We start from the raw sequence: 22030 nt of genomic DNA on the forward strand, positions 1-22030 counted from the left end.
CCTCTCTGCTAGGGGCAGGCAGCAGCCCTGATCCCAGCCCCGCTCCAGCTCTGGGCTTGGACAGCCTAGGAGGCAGGATGAAGCAGGTGAAGTTTCCTCCCTTGCACAAGGGACACAGACAGCGAGGTACTAACCTCCTGCAGTGCTCCCTGCCGTTTTGTCGCTGTGACGAGACACCGTGAGCGGTGGGCGCAGGGGGCTGCCTCCAAGGAACCTGCTCATGCTCCCGTATCTTCAGGGGACTTCAGAGGAGACAGGGCCACCCGATAGCATGGTGCATGTGTGTTGTGTGGCGCGCTTGGCCACAACCCGGGAGCCCCCTCGGTCCCTGATTCTGTCGAATGGACTCTACACGGTCTCAGCTCTTGGCAGCAGCTCTGCGATACTCATCACCCTCTTTTGGGGCTGTTGCAAAGACCGTGAAAAACTGTGTGTCAAACACCTTCCGTTTGGCAGAGCAGCTTAAATGAGTGGCACTGTCCCGTCCCGTGAGCACACACCCACTTCAGAGGGAGCTGCCCTTTGGTTCCAAGCATCTGCACCTGCGTTTTTAACCTGCCCTGGAGTGTACAGCGACCACACAGCAACTCACTCTGCATTGTACTGGGGAGAGGGTGCGAGGTTTCAAGCCAAGGGGTCACCACCGGGTTTATAAAAGGGAAGAGAAACTTTCAGACTAATAACCAAAAACAGCAACAAACTGGAAGCGCCAGGGCGGCTCTTAAAAACAGGGTCACCACAGCCAGTTGCTGGTGGGAATCTGGATCCCTAAAGAGACCTCACCGAATCGCAGCTTGCCCCTCGGAACTTTCCAACAGGGCTGCCCAGAAAGGGGGGGGGGCAAGTGGGGCAATTTGCCCCAGGCCCCGCAGGGGCCCCCACGAGAATATAGTATTCTATAGTATTGTAACTTTTTTTTATGGAAGGGGCCCCTGAAATTGCTTTGCCCCAGGCCCCCTGAATCCTCTGGGCGGCCCTGCTTTCCAAGGCAAAGAGTGAAAGTGGGCTCATGTCTGTACAGGGGGAGCTGGGGACTTGCCGTCCCGGATCGGCGGCGTTCCGGGGAGAAGGAGCAGACCGGTCTGGGGATTTGCTCAGTACAAGGTTTGCTACATTACAAGACAACCTCCCGCCACCTCCACTATCCTACGAGGAGACTGATCGATAACTGATGACACACCTGCCTGTGTCTCCCTGTGGGACAACACAGCCCATGCTGGTGTGTGGCCGTGGAGCAGCTGGAGCCGTCCCCGCCTGCAGAGGCCTGGGTACCCAACTCCATGCCCACCCCCTTCCCGCTCCAGCGTCTACCAACTGTAATTAACAGCGCGGAACGTGCTGCTGGATCCCGTTGCTGGCTGCGGATCAGGCGGACGGTGAGTTTGGCTGCCGTGCCAAGCGCTGACAGAGAGTCCCTTACATCAGCTTCATAAAACACTCCGCTCCGGATTGCAGCGTGCGCACCCGGGACTGGTTCCCAGCCCCCCACCCCGCTCCCGGACTGATAGACGGTGTGTGTTGGGGGGGAGAGGGGTAAAGTTTCCAACCAGATTCTGCCCCGAGGCACGGTGTGGTTTGGGGCCGAGCCTCTCGCCCTATCTGTGCCTCAGTCTCCTCCTCTGTACAATGGGGATAAGGACCCTGCCCCTCTGATCTCCTCGGCTAGTTACCCCACTCTCCTGCGCTGTCAACCGCCCTGGCATCAGCCCCCCTTTTATAAGTGCCCCCGGGCCAGGCGAAGGGCGCGGGTCTCTCCCGGACTAGCCTCCCCCAGCCTGGGGCACCAGCCAGCCCTGCGCTGCGGGGCAGACGGGGACGGTGAAGGAGGAGAAGCGGACGGCAGCGGCTGCAGACTCCAGCCTTTGTCCCTGGACATCACCCCAAGGCTCCCTCCTCCCCCAATAGCTGTTACCGGCCCCGGTTATTTTGCAAAGCGCCCCCCGACGCCCCCCGCCCGGGTGGCTGATTTCGCGCGAGCTGGGTCCCTACCTGTTGCTCTTCCCGGTTGCTCTCAGCTCCTGCCCGAGCCCTTGTCCCTACCAGCTCCTCTTGCGGATCAGCCAGACCAGCGCGGCCACCTGCGTGGCGGCGCACAGCAGACACAGGTAGGTGGCCAGGCTTCTCCCGGCCGCAGCCCGCCTGCTGCTCGCCCTCCGCCACGCGGTCCGCTCCTGCAGCTCATCCCCGACCAGCTTCAGGCGGGCCGCCACCAGCTGCGCCCCGGAGAAGCGCTCCCCGCGCCGGGCGGAGCTGCAGAGGCAAGCGGCGGGGGGCCCGCCGTGCAGCGCGCAGGGGCACATCGCGGCGCTGCGCTGCGCCCGGCCTGTCCAGCCCAGACCCCAGGAGCGGCCGGCGTGGCGGGAACGTGCGCTGTGCTGTTGTTGTGCTGAGCGCGATTATTAATTAAAGTGTCACATGGTGAGGAGGGGGTTACATCATCCTTCCCCATCGGGGCTGCGGGCAGGAGACAGGAAAGGTAACTTTTAACTCTTGCAGCGCCGCGGAGCCGACACAAACCCGACTGTCCTGCCGCTGCCTCCAACTTCGGCAGGAGGGACAGCCCAGGCCATGAGGCGCGGGGATGTTTGATCTCCCCCCTTGGGGGTATTTTATACCCCTGGCTTGGGGATGTTTTATTACTCCACCCCCCCCCTTCGGCTAGGGGATATTTTATAACCTCTCCCTGGGGATATTTTATACCCCTGGTTTGGGGATGTTTTATACCCCCCCTGGCTTGGGGATGTTTTATTACCCCACTCCCCTTCGGCTTGGGGATATTTTATACCCATTTTCTGGAGGCTCGGGGATTTTAAAAGACCCTTCCTGTGACCTGATCTTTATTTCAGATTTTGCACCATCTGATTTCCCTCCAAGCTTTGACTTTGTGCTTAAATACTAGGTTCTCTCCCGCGGCTCCCCTAGAATGTCACGTTGGGCGGTATTGTTTAGTTCTGGGCTCACTCTTTATCCTTGCTGGGATGGGAAGGAGACGCACAAAGCCCAGTATTGTGCGGTGCGGATAAGGAGATGCGGAGGTCCTGGGCATGCCCGTGTATGCCCCTGTTAGACTCCGAATCCACGATGGAAACCAAGACCCGGGTGGAATATTGTGAGCGGGATGAACATACTCCTGCTTTAAACAGCAAGCAGGTGAGTTTAAACGAAGGAGAAAACGAAGCGTTTCCTCTGTTCTGCTTCTCTTTGAGAATCAGCTAAAGCGAAAAGCAAAGAAACAAAAACTCTAAATAGTTTCCCCAGAAATTACTGCTCGGGGCGAGAGGGGATCTTAAGGGCACCCGAGCTCTAGTTTAAAAAAGAAACATGATATGTGAAAATCAGCCACAAATGTTATTATCCTTGATTAAGAAGCTTTGCGGGGGGGGGGGGTCTCTCGGGACAGGAGCTGGGGATCCGGGAGGTGTTTAAAGAAGAGAGAAACCCGACCCTGTAGCAGGCCAGGTAAACCCTCTCGCACCAATTCCCACTGGCTTGTGACACTGTGAACAAGTCACTTCTCTCAACACAGAGCGGTGAGCAAAGAGGCTGGGCTCGATCCATAGAGAGACACGGGAAAACTTCCGCTGACCTGGGAGCAGGATCGGGTCCATCCAGGGGGCCTAGAAACAGTTACTGTCACTGGGGTTTTGTTGTTCTCTTGGGGAGATCGGTGGCCTGCTCCTAACATAGCTCGCACTCTGGGTATTACCCAAACTCTCACCCCCCCTGTTCCTGGGTTCAGCGTTATCCTAATCCCATTGGCCCCAGAAAACAAGCTCTCACTGGATGGCCAGCTCCTTACAGGACCGAGGAAATCTCTGCTTATTCTTGGGCAGCCTTAAAACCGGTGAGTAAGTGGGTTCTCTTTTCCCCACTGGATACACTCGATTGGAAGATGTAACTTTTTTGTTGGTTTTGGTCCCGCTGTAAAATGCAGCTCACGCCTCTTCAGAGACGTCTCCTCTCCTCCTGCATTGCGAGTAGGGTCCTATTCCCAGGAATAAAATACAAGGGGCTTTCCTTTACATTACCCAAAAGGGAACAATTTCCCCTTCACCTGCCAGTTTGCAATGGGTTGTCTGAGTGGATATAACGGGGCTATCCTTGCCCTGTTTTGAAGAATGCCCCTTAATGTAGCTCCAGCCTTTCTCGGGGACTTTTGAAAGAACAAACTGCTCCATTTCCCTGCAGCCTGAGGGCAGCTCCATCCCTGGTGTAAATCTATTGATTTCAGTGGGATTAGGCCAGGGGTGAATTGGTGATCTAGGCTCTGGGCTGTTTCAGATGCAGAAGAATAATTCAGGCTCATCCTTAACTAAAATCTCCCTCTTCTATTCTTTAGTAAGAGCATCCTTCTGTTACAGGGGCAGCTTTGTAATCTCAGAGACTGTCCCTGTGCAAACCCTTCATTTGCATCAGTTTGTAACTACAAGACACATTTTCTGTAGGCTGTAACTTGCCGGAGTAGCTCTCAACCTGAACATGGGAGCCAGGGTAAGTTCAATCGCTTGTGGGGTTTCTGAGTCACAGGAGTCCCTCAAAATGAGGGCTTGGAATCCAAACGGCTTCTTCGAGGTTTGTTCATTATCTTTTAATTGGGTTTTGTAAAAAGCATAGAAAGCAGCGTGCTGCAAAGAAAAAAGCAGCGAGTAATTGCTTCAGCTGCCAATAGAGCAGAACTAAGCAGCAGCAACTGCAGCTGACCAGTGGCGAACAAATGAAGGAAATATTGGAGTATCCCACTCCATAGAGAGAGAATGGTTGGTACCACCCCATCTATACACCCTTGTAACACACAACTTTGCCAACAATTAGTCCTCAGTGAAGATCCATTGTTTTACCAATTTCAACAAATATTATAATTTTGCTAAATTAAAAAAAGATTATTTTGCCTTAAAAGTAAAAGGTTAATTTGAAATCGATTTACTGAGGATTTTTTGTTGTTTGATTTTATTTTCATCTGGTTTCAGAGGACATGTGCAATGGTCAGATTTACGCTAGTCCATACAGCTGCACGTCCTGAAGCAAATGGTAAATGCCTGGGCCATATTTCAGTGCTAGTTTTCAGTCTGCAACTGAAGAATGTCATCTTTAAAAAGCAAATGAAGTATGGATTATTAATCACACACACACAGCACATTTTTTTCCTGCGAAAAAACTCAATTACAGATGTATTCAAATTGGAGCTGGGGAGTTCCCAGGGTTCCCAGTGCAGAGTTCGGGCCCCGTGGGATTCTCTGATATTTCCACCCATTCTCAGTTGGGTGGTGTGGGAGACATTTCCTGATTCTAGGTCCATATAGTGGTTTGCAAAAGGAAAATATATTTTAGAGTCAGGAAACTCATTGATTACTCTGTGGCTTGTGTGGCATCTTTCTGACCAGCTGATGAGTTCAAAACTAAACCTTTTATTAAGACTGGAAACTATGTACAGAAGTCAAGTAATTAAACTTCCTATTATTCTCTGGCTGCAGCCTAGGACTTCCCTTTCCTGGGCTTCTTTGTTTCTGCTCCCAGCAGAAAGTTTATCCCAGGAAATCCCAAGACTGCATGAAGAGTATCCAAGGAATTGTGGCATCTCTACACTTCCTGGAGGACCCACTCTAAAGCACAGGGTGAAAGATTGTCTCCTCCAAAAACCTGCAGGTGATTTAGAATGCACAAGGAGATCTCAAGGATCTTGGTGAATCTGTGCAAGGCAAGGGCCTTTGTGAAGAGTCACAGTGGCTCTGCACTGCTCCCCAGGCCACATCTTCCTTGGCTGAGGTATAGTCAGGGGAGTCCTGGATGTACTGTTGAAGCAGGCACCTTCTTGCAAGCTGGAACCACGCCCCTCATGGCTAGTAAAATGAATCAGGTACCCAATCTGATGCTGGCTGAGATAGTTAATGTCAGTTTCCTTCAAAAGAGAATTAATTAGGACCCCGCTCAAGAAAATGTTTCCTGGAGTACAAAATATACATGGCTGTGGTCCCATCAGTGTGCAGAGGACAGCAGCTCTATGCCTATTTTAAATAAAACCCAGACGATGCAATGTCTTTCCCAGTTGCCTGGCCATGACAGGAAGTGGATGAGAGGAAACTAGCTGACACTTCCCCTAGGCAAGATAGAGGTGATTGGGAAAAGCATCTACAGCAGGGGTAGGCAACCTATGGCACGTGTGCCGAAGGCGGCATGCGAGCTGATTTTCAGTGGCACTCGCACTGCCCGGGTCCTGGCCACCGGTCTGGGAGGCTCTGCATTTTAATTTAATTTTAAATGAAGCTTCATAAACACTTTAAAAACCTTATTTACTTTACATACAACAATAGTTTAGTTATATATTATAGACTTATAGAAAGAGACCTTCTAAAAACATTAAAATGTATTAGTGGCACATGAAACCTTAAATGGGAGTGAATAAATGAAGACTCGGCACACCACTTCTGAAAGGTTGCCGACCCCTGATCTACAGTGTATGACATGGTTGGTTTCTGTCCCTGTGACTGTACATTTATGAACTCCTGATTAGATTATTAGACTGTACTCTATGCACTGAAGACCACTCCTCAAAATCTCTGCTGATGTAAATGGGGAAAAATTCCAATTAAGTCAATGCAGGTGCACCCATTTACACCAGCAGAGAATTTGTCCCCATTATGGCAATGTGCAGGCTACCCTTGGAGATCATTTGGAAGAAATCTGAGGACCGCTGCTTAGCAGGAGTGGCTACCAGGAGCACATTACACCACTGTTTCAACTATTGGATGGGCTTCCAAATGCAATTCAGCACACTAATATTCTGTCTATTTAGGTACTTATATAGCCCCCATCACTGAAGTATATGAATGCTTCCCATGTATGTCAAACCAGAACTAGTAACAATCTCCATCTGTATTTGTTTACAGTTTTACATTCACATGTGTAAGTGCGGGTGTTGTGTTGAGTCTGTGTGTGTGAGGGAGAAGAAAGTGCAGAAGAGCTAAGATGAAGAAACCAGTTTTACATTTAGTTCTGAAAGTGGCAAGACTGATGGTCATCGTTATCTCTGGCAGCAGATAGGCTGTATCTGAATGTCCTCTCTCCTGCATGGAGGAGTCTGCCCTGACTGGCTGATGGTTTTATTGTTCTGGTGGGACGCAGCTGTCTTAGGATGTCACCATGGTCATGGAGGGAGAGGCGTTTCTCAGGTAGTTGGAGCCAACCCCATGCAGTTCTTTGAATATGAGGACAGAGAGTTTGAGCTGCACTATATATTCAGTGGGGAACTAATTCAGAGGGTAGAACATTGAGGTAATGTGCTCATCGCATCCTGTGTTGCTAAACATGCAGGCTGCTGTTTGTACCATTTGGAGCTTTTTCAGGATGTGTGGCTTCATTCCTAGAGATAATGAGTTGTAATAATCAAGGCTGGAAATCATGAATGCATCCATCACCATGGCCTCATCTGTGTCCAATAGGATGAAGAGCAATGTTTTGGCCAGTTGCATTTGGAACTGGGTGTTCTTTGCCATCACGGCTATTTGGGCATGCAGCGTCCTAAAAGACCCCACCGCCACAGACTGACACATCATCCTGGTGCTCTGCTGTCAGCACTGGCTCCTCTTGTAAAAATCAGTATTATAGTTGGCTTATTTGAATATAGTGTATGACCCTTTGCCTGGTTATTGCTGAAATATGGGACAAAGAGCCTCTTGTATTAACTTGATACTGGATGGGGGAGATAAGGAACTGAATAAGGGTTGTCTCTTAAGACAAGGGGCAGTAGTCACCCTATTACAAGCAATTATTTATATTTTTATCTTTTTTAGCACAGTAGCCTCTCCTGGAATCAGGGTCAGGCCCTCATGGTGGGGGGCTCTATAGAGATATAATAAATGCAGCCCCTGCCCCCAAAGAGCTTGCAGTGTAGAGTCCTGATTCTTGCAAGTTGGTATCCTTGGGGCTTCCCAGGCACACATGTTGTGGGTCAAATTGCAGGATCAGGACCGAAGGCTCCCAAGGTACGGATCCTGCAAACACCTAATCCAATATAACTTTACTCAGGGGAGTATGAGCAAAGTTACCCACGTGTCTGCAGGATCAGGGCGATACTAACTACGCGAGGACATCCGGCTCTTACAGAACGTGGAGCAAGAAACGCGCCGTGGGTATTGCGGGCAACAATGGAACGCACCGATAGCCGGAGGCCAGCGATCGGGGGCCCAGCCCGGGGGCGATTTGCCTGGCACGGGCTGGCGTTTGTAAGTGGGCTTCGGGGATCAAATACACGTGGCGCCTGTTGTCAGTTTCATTTGCGGCCGAAGGGCCAAATCCCGAGAGGAGCCGAGCTCCTGCTGACACCAGCGGCCGCTCAGCGCCTCCCGGGACTAGCCACTGGCGCTGTCGAGGGCTCGGCTGCCGTGAGAAGAGGGGAGGGGAGTGGGGCGGAACCTTTGTGCGGCGGAACTGAGTTGCAGCAGCCGCAGTTTCCTGCCCGGCCTGGAATCCCGTGCGCTCCGCAGCGGGGCCGGGGTTGCCGGGACGGGCCTTGCTGCGCGGCGGCTCTGAGGGGCCCGGGCCGCGATGTCGAACGAGCTGGAGCTCTTTCGCCGCCGCTGGCGGGCCGAGCTGGCCGGAGCCCGCCAGGGGAAGAAGCGGCGGCGGGCGGCCGAGCCCGGGGGGAGCCCGAGCTGCCGGGAGCCCGTCTCCGGCTGGAGCAGCTGCGGGGGGGTCCCGCTGGCCGCGCCCCGGGATGGCGGCGGCGAGGAGGAGCGGCGGGAGGCCGGGTACTTCGCACTGGCCCGGAGCCTGCTGGACGGGAAGGCTCCGGGGGTCCGCAGCCGCCGCCACCACCGTCAGCCCCGCTCGGGCCCCCCGCCGCCGCCCGTCCAACCCGCCGCCGAGCCCGAGGGCGGCGGAGACAACGACCTGCTGGGGCAGCTCATCCGGGACCTGGTACGGGACACACACACCCTCGGCCCCCCCTCCCGGCCTCCTGCCTGTCCGTCCCCCCCGCTTCCTGCCCCGCCATCTGCGCCTTCATCCCCCTGCAGCTCCTGGTCTCTTTCGGACCCTCGATCTGCCCCGTGTCTCCCCAGCTCCTCATTCACTTTCCCTTAGTCCCTGTTCTCTGCGTGTCCCTCCAGCTCCTCACTGCCCACCCATGGCCTCTTCCTAACCCTCTAACTGCCCCCTCCCCCGGCCTCTTCCTGACCCTCTGCCCCATCCCCTCGAGCGTCTCATTATAGTAACCCCCCCCCCCACCCCTTCTCTCTTGTGGTTTCAGCAGGGGCTGGGTACCTCCTTGTCTTGTCCCAGGACTCCCTGTGCAGGGTGTGATGCCAGGGGCCTCTGGCACACTCACTGCTCTGGCTTCCGCTGGAGCTATCCAGGCTCCTTCCCTCTCATTTCTTCTCCCTCCTACTGCCAACCAAAACACCAAGATCCTCTCAACTCCAGGAGCTCTCATGGCTGAGTGTGGGCCAGACTGGTCCTGGGGAAACAAGAGGATTTGCTCTTTCTTTCTATGCCAGAAACGTTTGTAAAATGTCATGTGATAACACTAATTTAAAAAGAACAGGAGTACTTATGGCACCTTAGAGACTAACAAATTTATTTGAGCATAAGCTTTCGTGGGCTACATCCGAAGAAGTGGGCTGTAGCCCACGAAAGCTTATGCTCAGATAAATTTGTTAGTCTCTAAGGTGCCTCAAGTACTCCTGTTCTTTTTGCGGATACAGACTAACACGGCTGCTACTCTGAAACTAATTTAAAAGTAGCTTGTTGTTTTGAGGCACCTCATTTTGCCTTCTGACTTGATAAAAGGCCTGCTATATATTTTAAATTTGCCCCCAGTGTACAAAATAGCTCAATTCTGTACCTATCTTCAGAAATTAATAATTCACAAGAAGTAGAATTATAGAATTCTGTTTTTCTTCTTATTGATTTGGTTTAGGTCGTGCGGGGGTTAGTTTACGTCGGTCGAAAAATCTGTAGTTACATTGGACCATAACCAGACTGGACTTGCTGTGTCTGGTGTTGCTTGTTGGCAATTTTGTGATCAATAGCCTATGAAAGTTTATTTTAAAAAATGTAATCTTTAACTTTAAGGTATGTTCAACTTCATGAAAGTGGTAAGGATATGGGATAGGATACACATACATGGAAAAAAAATCACCTCTGGTCATTATCGTGTAGTTGGAGCTGTGCAAGTGGACCCTTGTATCTTTGTTGATGTTCCATTGACTTTAGAGGGACTGCGCACGAGTGCACTTGTAAGATCAAGGCCTAAATCTTTAAATTAGATTCTGAAATGATAACCCCCTTCACCATAATGTTGGATCCATAGTCAGGGGGTGGGGAAAAGGAAGAACAATAACAAGAAATATTCTCTTCTGAACCCCTTGTTGCTCCAGTCAAAGGGGTAAAAGATTACTTTTTGGTACAGGACTGACTTCATACCCCAGATCAAAATTCTAGTCACTTGGGAATTGTGTGTTCCTTTCATGCACACACACACACACACACTCTCTCTCTCTCTCTCTCTCCTCTCAACGAATCATAGAAGCACTTAGGAAGGCTAGTGTGTAAATACTTTTGATTGTAACTACTGAGTTTTTATTTACTCTAAGCCTGTTTTACCATGGCTTCGGACAGGGCCGGCTCTAGGTTTTTTGCTGCCCCAAGCAAAAAAATTTTGGGCTGCCCCCCACCCCAGCCCTGGGCTTTTCCTCCCCCCCCCCCAACTGCACCCTCCTGCCGCCCCAGCCCTGGGTCACTGGTAACTCGCTCCCAGGGCGGGTCATTCAGCAGGAATTTTGGATGTGCACAGAACACAGAACAGGATTGGTTCCCATATGGTTACAGAACTGCAGTAAAGTGGAACAATTTTCAGCTTGTGTGACTGGAGGATATCTGGATGCATATTATAAGACTGTCCTACATAAATGAGGAAAAGTTGAGGTGCCTTGATTATTCTTTTGTTCCATTCTTTGTTTCTATGGGGAATGCACTATCACGATCTTCCTTTTAAACAAATAAAACTAAAACTTAAAAAAAAAAAAAAAACAAGCAATGGCTGTTGAAAATAGCAATTCCAGTCCTAATAACCACTGGGAAGCATTTCTTGCTCAATTTATTCTACTTTTTCTACAGCAAGTTACAGTGGATCAGTATATTTGATTTGGGGGAAATGAAGTAACAGCTGCCCAAATTGAGCTTGAGCACTCCTGAATTTTGAGGGTGTTCAAATCTGGAAGGCAGGTGCTAGATTCCCTTTCTGAATATTAGCTATATCTGGAAAGGAAAAGTCAATTTCTGCTTCCATGGCTCAGAAGTGGAAATCCTCCTAAGTGCCTGGTACTGTATCTAAAGCTGCCCAGGTCCAGAGCCTCCCCTCCCTTACTTTTCATTTTAAATTCTAGTGAGATCCACATACCTCCCTTGCTAGGCTTCAGATAGAGAGGTGCACCGTCCATTTAGTCCCCCCAATTCCTTCTTTGGGGGAGAGCCCAGGGCTGGGGCGGCAGGGGGTGCGGGTGGGGGGAGAGCCCAGGGCTGGGGGAGCAGGGGAGTGCAGGTGAGGGCCAGAGCTGGGGCTGCAGGGGGTGTGGGTGGGGGAGAGCCCAGAGCTGGGGTGGCAGGAGGTGCGGATGGGGGCCAGAGCTGGGGCAGGTGGGGTGACAGCCCAGAGCTGGGGCGGCAGGGGGTGCGGGTCTGGGGGGAGAGCCCAGGGCTGGGGTGGCAGGGGGTGCGGGGGAGGGGGGGGGAAGAGCCTAGGACTCGGGAGGCAGGGGAGTGAAGGTGGGGGCCAGAGCTGAGGTGGCAGGGGGTGTGGGCGGGGGAGAGCCCAGGGCTGGGGCAGCAGGGGAGTGAAGGTGGGGGCCAGAGCTGAGGTGGCAGGGGGTGTGGGCGGGGGAGAGCCCAGGGCTGGGGCAGCAGGAGGGTGCAGGTGGGGGCCAGAGCTGGGGCAGTAGGGGGTGTGGGCGGGGGAGAGTCCAGGGCTGGGGCAGCAGGTGGGGGCCAGAGCTGGGGCAGCAGGGGGTGTGGGCAGGGGAGAGTCCAGGGCTGGGGCAATACAGGGGTGCAGGGTGGGGGGGCGGCAAAAAACCTAGAGCTGGCTCTGTTCCTACCATTCACAGCAAGCTGCAGATTTCAGTACCATATTCTTTCCCCACCCTTTCCTGTTGCTAGTGGCCAAGGGAATGCTGGGAAATGTAGTTCTTTCCCTGCTCCAGGGCTGGCTCTATAGGCAGGGAGCTAACCAAGGAACTACAGCTCCCAGGGCCCCCTGTTGGTTCTCAGCTCCCATGCTGGATTCTTGCGCCCCTTGCAAATCTGCTGCCCCAAGCAACTGCTTGCTTTGCTGGTGCCTAGAGCCGGCCCTGGCTTCGGAATACATGGTCTCTTTATAGCAGCTTTTCTTTAACACCAAAAAGTTTGCTCCTCAGTGTTATGATGAGGTTGCAGTTTACCCATTTTCTGTTAAATAAAATCTAATCTTTTCACCCAAGATAGTGTGTGCTTAATTAGTTTGCCTGCACTAAGTATCTTGCTAAACTGTATCTCAGTGGAGAAGCTTTCCTGTCACCAAGAAACCAATATTAATTGTATAAATGAAGCAGTTAATTTGAAAGTAGTCCTAATTACAGCTCTGAACAAGTTAAAAGCTAGTTTGATAAATCCTTCTTGTGCTCTATCTGCATTACAGATTTTTTTTTTTACAGTGTTGGAGAAATTAGGGGGGAAAGCCTTTGCTTCTTTCTAATTTAACTATGACTAATTATTCTTTTCTTTAAAAAAATAAAAATAAAAAGAGCAGATTATACTTCTGACAGCTAGGCACAAATTAATCTATTTACAGAATTAGTGCTCCATTAGCACACAGGAGTGCAAATCCCTCTCAGAAGGGATGGCAGTATTAGAGTTTTGGATTCATTCCAGTAGACTTTTAGACAGACCAGTGCTGACTTAACATTACACTGTTCCTTTATGGGTTTTGCTTCATGTGCGATGTTGAGCACTCTCCTAGTGACAGATTATTTGGGGATTTTGACCATATGTACTGTTGAACCTGCACTCCGCTTGGCACCAGATATTAGGAGCTAACATTTGTGCTATTTGTCACTGTAAAGGTGATTTTTCCCCCTTGCATTGCAGTAACTAAGTCCCTGTCTGATCTCTGACTCTGTTACAATGTGGCCATAAATACACACTTTAGACCTAGAAATTTTTTGGCTGTTCTCAGTTTGACTTCATTGGGGTGGGAGGTGGGAAGCACTACTCTAAGAAAGCCCAACATTACCCATTTGACTACTTTTTTTGTTCTGTATTTCCTTTGTCAGGGGTGCAGAGGGCATGGACTTGAATGAGGAATTGGCAAGGATGGGGTGATCTAGTATGAAGTAGAGGTGGTGAGGCAAGCTGTGCGCTGCAGCAGTACTATAGAGCAGACGTAGCTGAAGAATCAGAATATGCCTGACTTTGGCAGAGATGATGAATAAATGGGATGTATTGTTAGTTACACTTCAGTAGTTATTTTAAGTGTGAGATGTTATGAAGATGTGTGAGAATCTTGAAGTGTTTGAGGTGAAGGCATTATAGGAACTCAAAAAAATCAGATCAAAATTTCAGAAGGAGTAGGTTTTCTTGAATGTTACGAACGTGCCAAGGCTGCCATTATAACAACATGAAAAATATCTGGAAATTTCAGTTTCAGCTTGTGTGTTAAGCATGAAGTCTGAAGTCGAGAGTTGTGATTGGAAATAAAGCAATTTAATCTTGCTTTAGCCGCAAATCTCAATGCAACCTAATGTGTAGAATTATGCCTTCATAATACAGTAGCTGCAGCATGTAGAGGGATTTTTATTGTTTGCTTATACAGGAAGTAACTGATACTAGAAAATCCTCTTTTTTTCTTTAACAGGATCTGATTTGTGGTATTTACTCAAATTTAAAAGAATTATTGTTTTAACATATTTCTTCTGATAGGAATTGGATACTTTCAGACATACAGGAAACGATAGAGCAGCAGTTCTCAACCAGGGGTTTGAGGCCCCTGGGGGGCCATGAGCAGGCTTCAGAGGGCTGGGCTGGCATTAGACTCACTGGGGCCCAGGGCAGAAAGCTGAAGCCCCGCTGCCCTGAGCCCCGCCATCTAGGACTGAAGCCGAAGGTTGAACAGCTTAGTGGCATGGGGCCCTAGGCAATTGCCCGGCTTGCTACCCCCTAATGCCGACCCTGTCTTTTATATGCAGAAAAACAGTTGTAGCACAGGTGGGCCATGGAGTTTTTATAGCATATTGGGAGTGAGGAGGCAGGTGCAAAAAGAAAAAGGTTGAGAATCCCTGCCATAGAGTATAATCTCATTTTGATCTATTAAGTAAATAAAGATGTTAGGACACTACATTTTTTGCACACACTAGTTAAAACTCTTAAGTGAATGAATGTGTAGCGGGTATATGTTTTTAAAGTGCATTCATTTTAGACTTGTTGACAGTGAAGTTTTGAAGGTTTTTTTGTTAGTAACTTAAACGTCCTGTCTTCAAGACCCCTCTGTTTTAAAACGAGTGTACATGAACGTCAGCTGTCTGTTATTTCATGGCTTTTATTATTCCTTGCAACCAGTATAATCATATGAGTACAAAAAGGAAGTGTTGATCAGGTAAACTAAGATTTGTGTTTTGTTCATGTTTACAACCCTTTCTACTGACTAAAAACTCCCAGTGAATCATCTAGATAGCCCTTCTTTCCCTCTTGCTTGAGAGAGATGTTCCCAAATGGAGCTAAAGTGACTTACCTGATCTGACTGCTAGGATGAGAATAGCTCTGCACCTTCATGCAGGAGTGGCTGCCCGACATTTTGGTATAGCAGGATTGTAGGATGGAAGAGCAGAGAAGGTCGGACTGATTTTAGTTACAACACCAAGAGTACATATGATCTCTCCTTGATTTTACTATGATGATCAGGGCCGGCTCCAGGCACCAGCTTCTCAAGCAGGTGCTTGGGGCGGCGGCTCCGGAGAGGGGCGGCACGTCCAGGTATTCGGCGGCAATTTGGCGGACGGTCCCTCACTCCACCTGGGAGCGAAGGACCTCCCGCCGAATTGCCGCCGCAGATCACGGTCGCGATCGCAGCTTTTTTTTGGCTGCTTGGGGCGGCCAAAACCCTGGAGCCGGCCCTGATGACGATATTACTGCCTTGCCACTAACAATGTGCAATTTATTCATGTATTAGAAAAAGTAACAGTTTCTTTTTCTTTTTCTTCTCAGAATGAAATAAATGAGGTTCCTTTCTTTGATATCCAGCTGCCTTATGAACTGGCATTAAAAATTTTTCAGTACCTGGGAAGGACTGAGCTGGGCAAATGTGCTCAGGTAAGCACTATCCAAGATTTGTTTGTCTCATCCCATGTAAGATCAGCATGGGTGCTCAGCTACTACACTGTGCAGTAGCCCTAAATGACATTTTCCTCCACCAGAGACTTATTTTATAATTCTTTACATGTTAAGACATACTCCAAAAGCTGAAAATTGAAAGCAGTATTAAATGAACTTGATTCATAGTTTGCTTCAGTGTAGTTAACTGAAATGTTAAAGGATTGATAACAGCTCTAAAGGGACAGCATGAAAACTTAAGACCAAAATAAATGTTTGCTTGGATTTTCATTTCCAGTCAATATAGTTGTTTATAAACAAATGAGCATTTTCTTGCAGTGTTTGAAACCCAAACAATGTAGCACTGAGAACCTGGAAATGAAACTGACTTAAAATTGATTTCCTTGTTGAAGCTGATACATAGAAAGTAAACAAACAGGATAGTGAAAAATGGAATCTTAACAATTCTGTCACTTTTAGTAATTTAGTAACCTAACCTAGGGTGAAGTTATTTGTTTAATTTTTTTCCCCCTTCAAATTTACCCTGTTCCTTTTGAGGGATTGTAAACAGGTACTGTTACCAGCCTATTCTCAGGGAGAGCCCATATACTATGTATATAGTAATTCAAATTCATCTGCTTCCTGAGGTTTGGTTTTATTAACCCAGAAATTAAAGAATAGTACTACATAAAGTTACCTTGGCTGCCCCTAGGGTTTCCACCCTAAGACTATTCAGTCCACACCCTTGATCCTCTCTCCAGGGAACCAGTGTTGCCTCCTTTCCACCTAGATTGAATAATGAGCCACCTGCTTCACTGAATCACCAGAATCCACTTAGCAAATGCCAATTATCTTGGGGAATGTTAATAGGGTGGGGTGTTTCGGGCATTCACTCCCAACCTATTTCATGGACACTGTGGGATGTTTTTGGGCCCGGCATTTAGGATTTCTTTCCCAACGTCATGTAGTCACACAAAAGCCAATAAAAACAGCCTTTGGGGGTGGACTTAAACATCCTCTGAAGTGTTTGCAATAGCAATAACAAAGCCTTATATTAGTACACAACTACCAAAGAGTAAAACTGGCTAGTTGAATTAAATGCAAATAGTTATCAACTAGCATGAATGATTAAATTAGACCTTTAACATTTTTTCAGTTTGAATAATCTATGATGTTACACAAGTAAGGATAGCTATTATTTAAAAGTTTTAACTTGACAGTGTCCCTTAAAAACAACAAAAAAGTACCATTAGAAGAAAACGATTTCCTCTTGCAAGCGTTCTGCAAGAAAAGTTTCGGAGGCATTACTTTGTACTAATGTGCTCTGGAGAAGGCCATGAAGCTTTCCCATCTGCTCCTGTTTCTGTCAGCCATCCTATAAAAATGAAACAGGGCTGCATTTCAGAGTGGATTGCAAGTAGGCTAGAATAATTTTTCTGCAGCCGTGACTAATTTACTTTGCAGCATACTAGTACTTGGTAGTGTTAACTACCAAAAGGGCTATCTTTTTAGCGAATCTTCATTTTTTTCCCTTTTATTCAAAGCCCATTTTTATGCTGTTTATCACCTAGACAGAAGGTAAGTGTGAGATGTGCAAAACGTTCTTAGAAAAAGACTGTGGATATTATGTAGTGGCTAACAGCTGAGCAAAGGCCCAGTATTTTTCAAGGATTTCAGAATGAGATGAATATCCAATGCTTTAGTGCAGACCTGGCTTCTTTTAAGTGTTCAACTAAAAAGCAAAGCAATAAAAATAAATACCATTTTCATTTTTCTCTTGGTAATTGTTGTTTTGAAAAAACTCCACCCTCTTCTGTATAATGGAATGTCCTGCTGCTTTACTGTGTTTTGTAGAAAGGTTGTTTTTTTTTTATTAAGGTGCCTTGGGAGTTTAGTGAAATTGGGCCAGTTAGTGGAAATGGCATCATGAACTATGCAAGTGCCTTTGGAGAACACCTGTTTGCTTAATTGTTTATGCCAAATTGGTAACTGACTAATAGTAAAGTAGCCTGACTGCTGAGTCTCTTTGAGATTTAATCACACCACAGACTGCTTGGGAGAACTTGAATTTTATCCTGATTTCCCCTTCCTCCCCCATCCGTCTTTCTTTCCCACAGCTGTTCTTTGATTTCTTAGAATTAATGCTGTGAAAGGCAAAGGTGTCTGTATGATATTTTAGACATCGTAAGGTCATGTGCATCATGTAAATTAATGGTGTCATCGGTTCCTGAACTCTTATGGGTTCACTGAGGTTGTGAAGTATCCATATTGGCATATGCTGGACAGCTGTTCTTTTCTGGTACACGGTGGCAGCTGCATTTTGAGAAGTCACAAAACTTGCCTGTTTTTCCTCATATTGGTAGTGGATAGGAATGAGAAGAGTGAGGCACTTGGGAAGCTACACATGTGGCAGAATTTTAAACAGTTTTTTAGAAAGTGTAATATGGAAGGCCTGATTCTACAGATGTTTGTGAGTACCGTAACTCATGCAATATTTCCCACTGACTTCCCTGCATTTGCAGGATCAGACATTGTCTGAAAACTGTGGGAGTGTGTGTCTTGTCTGTGTTCTATAAAATGCTGTGTGAACTTTGGTACTATCTAAATGTTTTATAGTTACTAATAAGACAGCATTAGTCACTTGCATTTTGTGCTGGAAATGCTCCTATGTGATGTGTATTAAAAGCTGTAGCTAGAGTAAGGTTGAGTTTTGTTTGTAAATATGTTGGTGGGTGATTTGATCTAAGTATGTTTATCACTAATGTCATGCTTTTCATCTTCAGAGTGACTTAGAAATACTAATTAATCAAACTGTGTATATTTAAGGCTCTCACTGGAGAAATTGACTTGTATTTCAAGAATGATAGATCCTGTAAGACAAGAATTTTCAGTTGCATGGTTCTGTCACTTATGGAGTTATTAACCTGAATAATTGAGAACCATCTCAAGTTGTTTAATAATGCTTTGTGTATAGGATATATAAAAAGCCACACGTGGTTTGATGTTGTCTCTTAGCTTTTTCACATACAGTTCTGAAGCATGGATGGATGGGGCTTACCTCTTTTCTTATGTTCAATGAGCTAAATTCAAGCCAGTCAATAGGATGAGAGAGGAAGTAGACAAGCAGATGGACAGAGATTTCCTGAACTTGGTGTTTGGAGGGAACTGATAACTCTTTGGTTAATAACAAAAGCAGTCTTAGTGGCTCTTGATGAAATTATTAGCATTTAGGCCAAATTCTGCAGCCTATACTTCCCCATTAAAGTCCCTGGGATTCATGCTGGGGTGTACATTTGTAATGACTGTGTGCAGTTTGGTGGTGGAAGGGCGGAAACTTAGTGAAAGGGAGGAACAGGTATTTGTTCAACTGGATTTTGGTCAGTCAGAACAAGAAAATAAAGTCTGGAATCTGATGGAAGGAGTCCTATAGATCTTATTAAAATATGCAAATAGCTTTAAATTAGGTAAAATTTCCAAATATATGAACACCACTTTCATGCTTGGCTGTATGTAAGTAAGATGTAGTGAATGCCCCTGTGTGGAGCTGAGGGGAAACAGTATGGAGAGTGACAAGAAGTCTGATGTAATGTGATAAAAAGATAATGGTGACATTAAAGGCAAAATAAAAAAAAATAGTTTCTAGATTCAGGGTAAGCCATGCAAGATATTATTGTTGATAAGCTTTGGAGATTTACATAATTCAGACTTGGAAAATAATTATGGTCCCACTTTAGTTTTTAACGAGAGTTTTGGGGGATTTCGACTGAGCTCTTTGACTAGCCGTTAGCAAGCAGGTTGTGAGCGCATGTACGTGTACACAAATAAAGCCATGATTTTTTGGCTGTCGAGGCCTCACCTGAAATTCTAATTCAAGCTGCGCTAATAAATCTGATTTCAGCCAATAGCTGGTTTTTAATGCTGCAGCTCGCCGTGGTGTTGTGAAGTGAAATGCTTGAGACACTTTTATTAGAGACTTCTTGCAGCTGAGGCTCGCTCAGTGGGGCTTTTACTAGGGATTGTCGTGCCAGTTTTGGTGCATTAAGGAAAGGCTATGTTAGACATCCTTTGGAAATCCATGCTTGTAAACTGGCAAGACTCAATGTAATTTGATTAAAAAAATCATACGATAGGATTTCTTCCCCCCTTTGAATGTTTGTTCATGAAAGGTAAAATGATACTGTAATTAGTTCTAATATTTTTTACTCTGTTGTTTAAAACCAACTTGAAACTGGAAACGTCTCAACAAATTTTGCCCATTTTGGCAACACATAGGGTTTTTTTTCTTCTTCTTCCATATATTGGTAAGAGGGCAGAAGTTGGCATGGCTTGGTTTTGTTTACTTCTCTGTTTGTGCACAAGCCTGCCTCATCAATGTCAGCAGAAATGCGTTCCAGCTAAAGAGACAGAGAGGTTCGTTTCCTATCCGCAGTGTTTGCCCAGAGTTTTTAACTTCTGCAGAACAGCTGCTTTTTTGTCTGTGCCAGCAAAAAATGGTAGCTTTTGTCTTTGTCTAGGCAACAGTGTGTAGATTTGTATTACTGTCAAATAACTGGAATTGAAAGGAGATCCCACTGGATTAGAACATTTTTTTTTTTTTTTTTTAAGTTTTGGCATCAGTTTGATTCTCCTGAACTACATGACCGTGTCCCTTTAGGGATGGAAGTGGTGATGGTCATTGAAGTCCTTGGTTTTTTTTAGTTTTAAGACCGATCTAGTCAGGGAAGGCACACTACATGTTTCCTCACTTCTAAGTGAATAACTGTAATCCAGATCGCTGTCTTGTCTAGTGATGAAAACTAATTCAACCTCTGTGGTCCGTTTGGACTGAGGTCTACAGTCACTAAATAGAATAGTAGCTGTGCTAGAGGTGGGTGCCCAGTCCAAGCAAGAGCAGCTTTCACAGCTACTGACCCTGAAAAGCTCTGCGGGCTATGCAGCCATAGAGACTGGTCTCTCTTCCCAGGGCTTACTCCCCACTCAGTCATGGTTGCATAACTCTTCAAATGTCATGACGCAGCTATTCCTTTTCCAGTACTCTAGCCAAATTGCAGTCTGCTTGTCCCAGAGGGGTTCATGTTAAACTCTCTTCCCCTTAGAGAAATTATGTCCCCATCTTGTAATACACATACAATTTTCTCTTAATGGGATTTCTGTTTGAAAAGGCCTTTTTTTAAAAAAAGAGAGACAGACTAAGAAGCAAGTTACAATAAAGCTGCTAGGATTTTGTGGCCACAGCAGAATTTGTTGATTGATCCTACTTCTCTGCACTTCAGTGCAAGCCACACATAGCAGCAGTTAATATTATTCACCATTGCAACATGTGCCAGTCTGGCTATTCATGTTTTGCAGTGGAGACTTGGTGACTGCATTTTTGCCACCAAATATGTAGTTAATGTCTCAAACAAACTGCAATTTGGTGTTTCTGGCTGTTTGATTCTTATGAGCAAAAATATAACTGCATTTCTATGAAGCATATTTGTTTTCAGTCTGGACATCCTCGTTCTTATCTGGTATATTTGTTGATTGGCAGTGCTCTGAACTGGTGTGGACTGCATGCTATACGTTCTGGGTTACTTGGTATATGACACTTAGAAGTGAGACACAACCTTAGGATTGAAAACAGGCTTATCACTGATCTCATTGACAATAGCATCTCTCACATGGAGCTATTTCACTGTTCTCTTTCATGCAAGAATTGTAGCGCAATCACTGCTTAACGTGGTTTTTTCCTTTGAATCTTTAAAATGGTAATTCTAGGCACACGGTTCATTGTGGTGAAGCAATTCCTTCTGAAATAGACAGCAACTTGAGGCTATTTTAAAATTTTAGTTTAATACTTCATTCTTATTGATGCACATTGTAATACAATATTTTATAAAAAGAACGAGGAGTACTTGTGGCACTGTAGAAATTAACACATTTATTTGGGCATAAGCTTTCGTGGGCTAAAACCCACTTCAACAGATGCATGGAGTGGAAAATACAGTAGGGGTGTGTGTGTGTGTGTGTGTGTGTGTGTGTGTGTGTGTGTATATATATATATATATATATATATATATATATATATATATATAAAATACAGTGAACATGAAAAGATGGGGGTTCCCATACCAACTCTAATGAGACAAATCAATTAAGGTGGGATATTATCAGCAGGAGAAAAAAAAACTTTTGTAGTGATAATCAGGATGGCCCATTTCAAACAGTTGACAAGAAGGTGTGAGTAACAGTAGGGGGAAAAATTAGCATAGGGAAATAGTTTTTAGTTTGTGTAATGACCCATCCACTCCCAGTCTTTATTTAAGCCTAATTTAATGGTGTCAAGTTTGCAAATTAATTTCAGTTCTGCAGTGTCTCGTTGGAGTCTGTTTTTGAAGTTTTTTTGTTGAAGAATTATGACTTTTAGGTCTGTAATTGAGTGTCCAGGGAGGTTGAAGTGTTCTCTGACTGGTTTTTGAATGTTATAATTCTTGACGTCTGATTTGTGTCCATTTATTCTTTTGCGTAGAGCCTGTCCGGTTTGGCCAATGTACATGGCAGAGGGGCATTGCTGGCACACGATGGCATATGTCACATTGGTAGATGTGCAGGTGAATGAGCCCCTGATGGTGTGGCTGATGTGATTAGGTCCTATGATGGTGTCCCTTGAATAGATATGTGGACAGAGTTGGCAATAGGCTTTGTTGCAAGGATAGGT

General features: G+C 46.6%; 2 protein-coding genes across 2 annotated transcripts in view; one reads left to right on the forward strand and one right to left on the reverse strand.

Moving 5' to 3' along the window:
- Positions 1 to 2036: 2036 nt before the first annotated feature.
- HRK (harakiri, BCL2 interacting protein) lies at positions 2037 to 2300 on the reverse strand. The gene has a single exon (XM_065417526.1). It carries the CDS (start codon positions 2298 to 2300, stop codon positions 2037 to 2039), a length of 264 nt encoding a protein of 87 aa, XP_065273598.1.
- A 781-nt stretch (positions 2301 to 3081) lies between these two features.
- Positions 3082 to 22030, forward strand: part of FBXW8 (F-box and WD repeat domain containing 8) — a 71344-nt gene continuing 52395 nt past the window's right edge. Inside the window, exons 1-4 of the mRNA XM_065417962.1 lie at positions 3082 to 3150; positions 4968 to 5028; positions 8528 to 8913; positions 15229 to 15333. Coding sequence (XP_065274034.1) covers positions 3082 to 3150; positions 4968 to 5028; positions 8528 to 8913; positions 15229 to 15333 — 621 coding nt within the window. The remainder of the gene's footprint in view (positions 3151 to 4967; positions 5029 to 8527; positions 8914 to 15228; positions 15334 to 22030) is intronic.

This window comes from Emys orbicularis, chromosome 16, assembly GCF_028017835.1.
Source record: "Emys orbicularis isolate rEmyOrb1 chromosome 16, rEmyOrb1.hap1, whole genome shotgun sequence".
Taxonomy (NCBI): domain Eukaryota; kingdom Metazoa; phylum Chordata; order Testudines; family Emydidae; genus Emys; species Emys orbicularis.

Excerpts from the sequence above, each read along its gene's own strand:
- HRK (XM_065417526.1), bottom strand. The coding sequence starts at position 2,300 with ATGTGCCCCTGCGCGCTGCACGGCGGGCCCCCCGCCGCTTGCCTCTGC.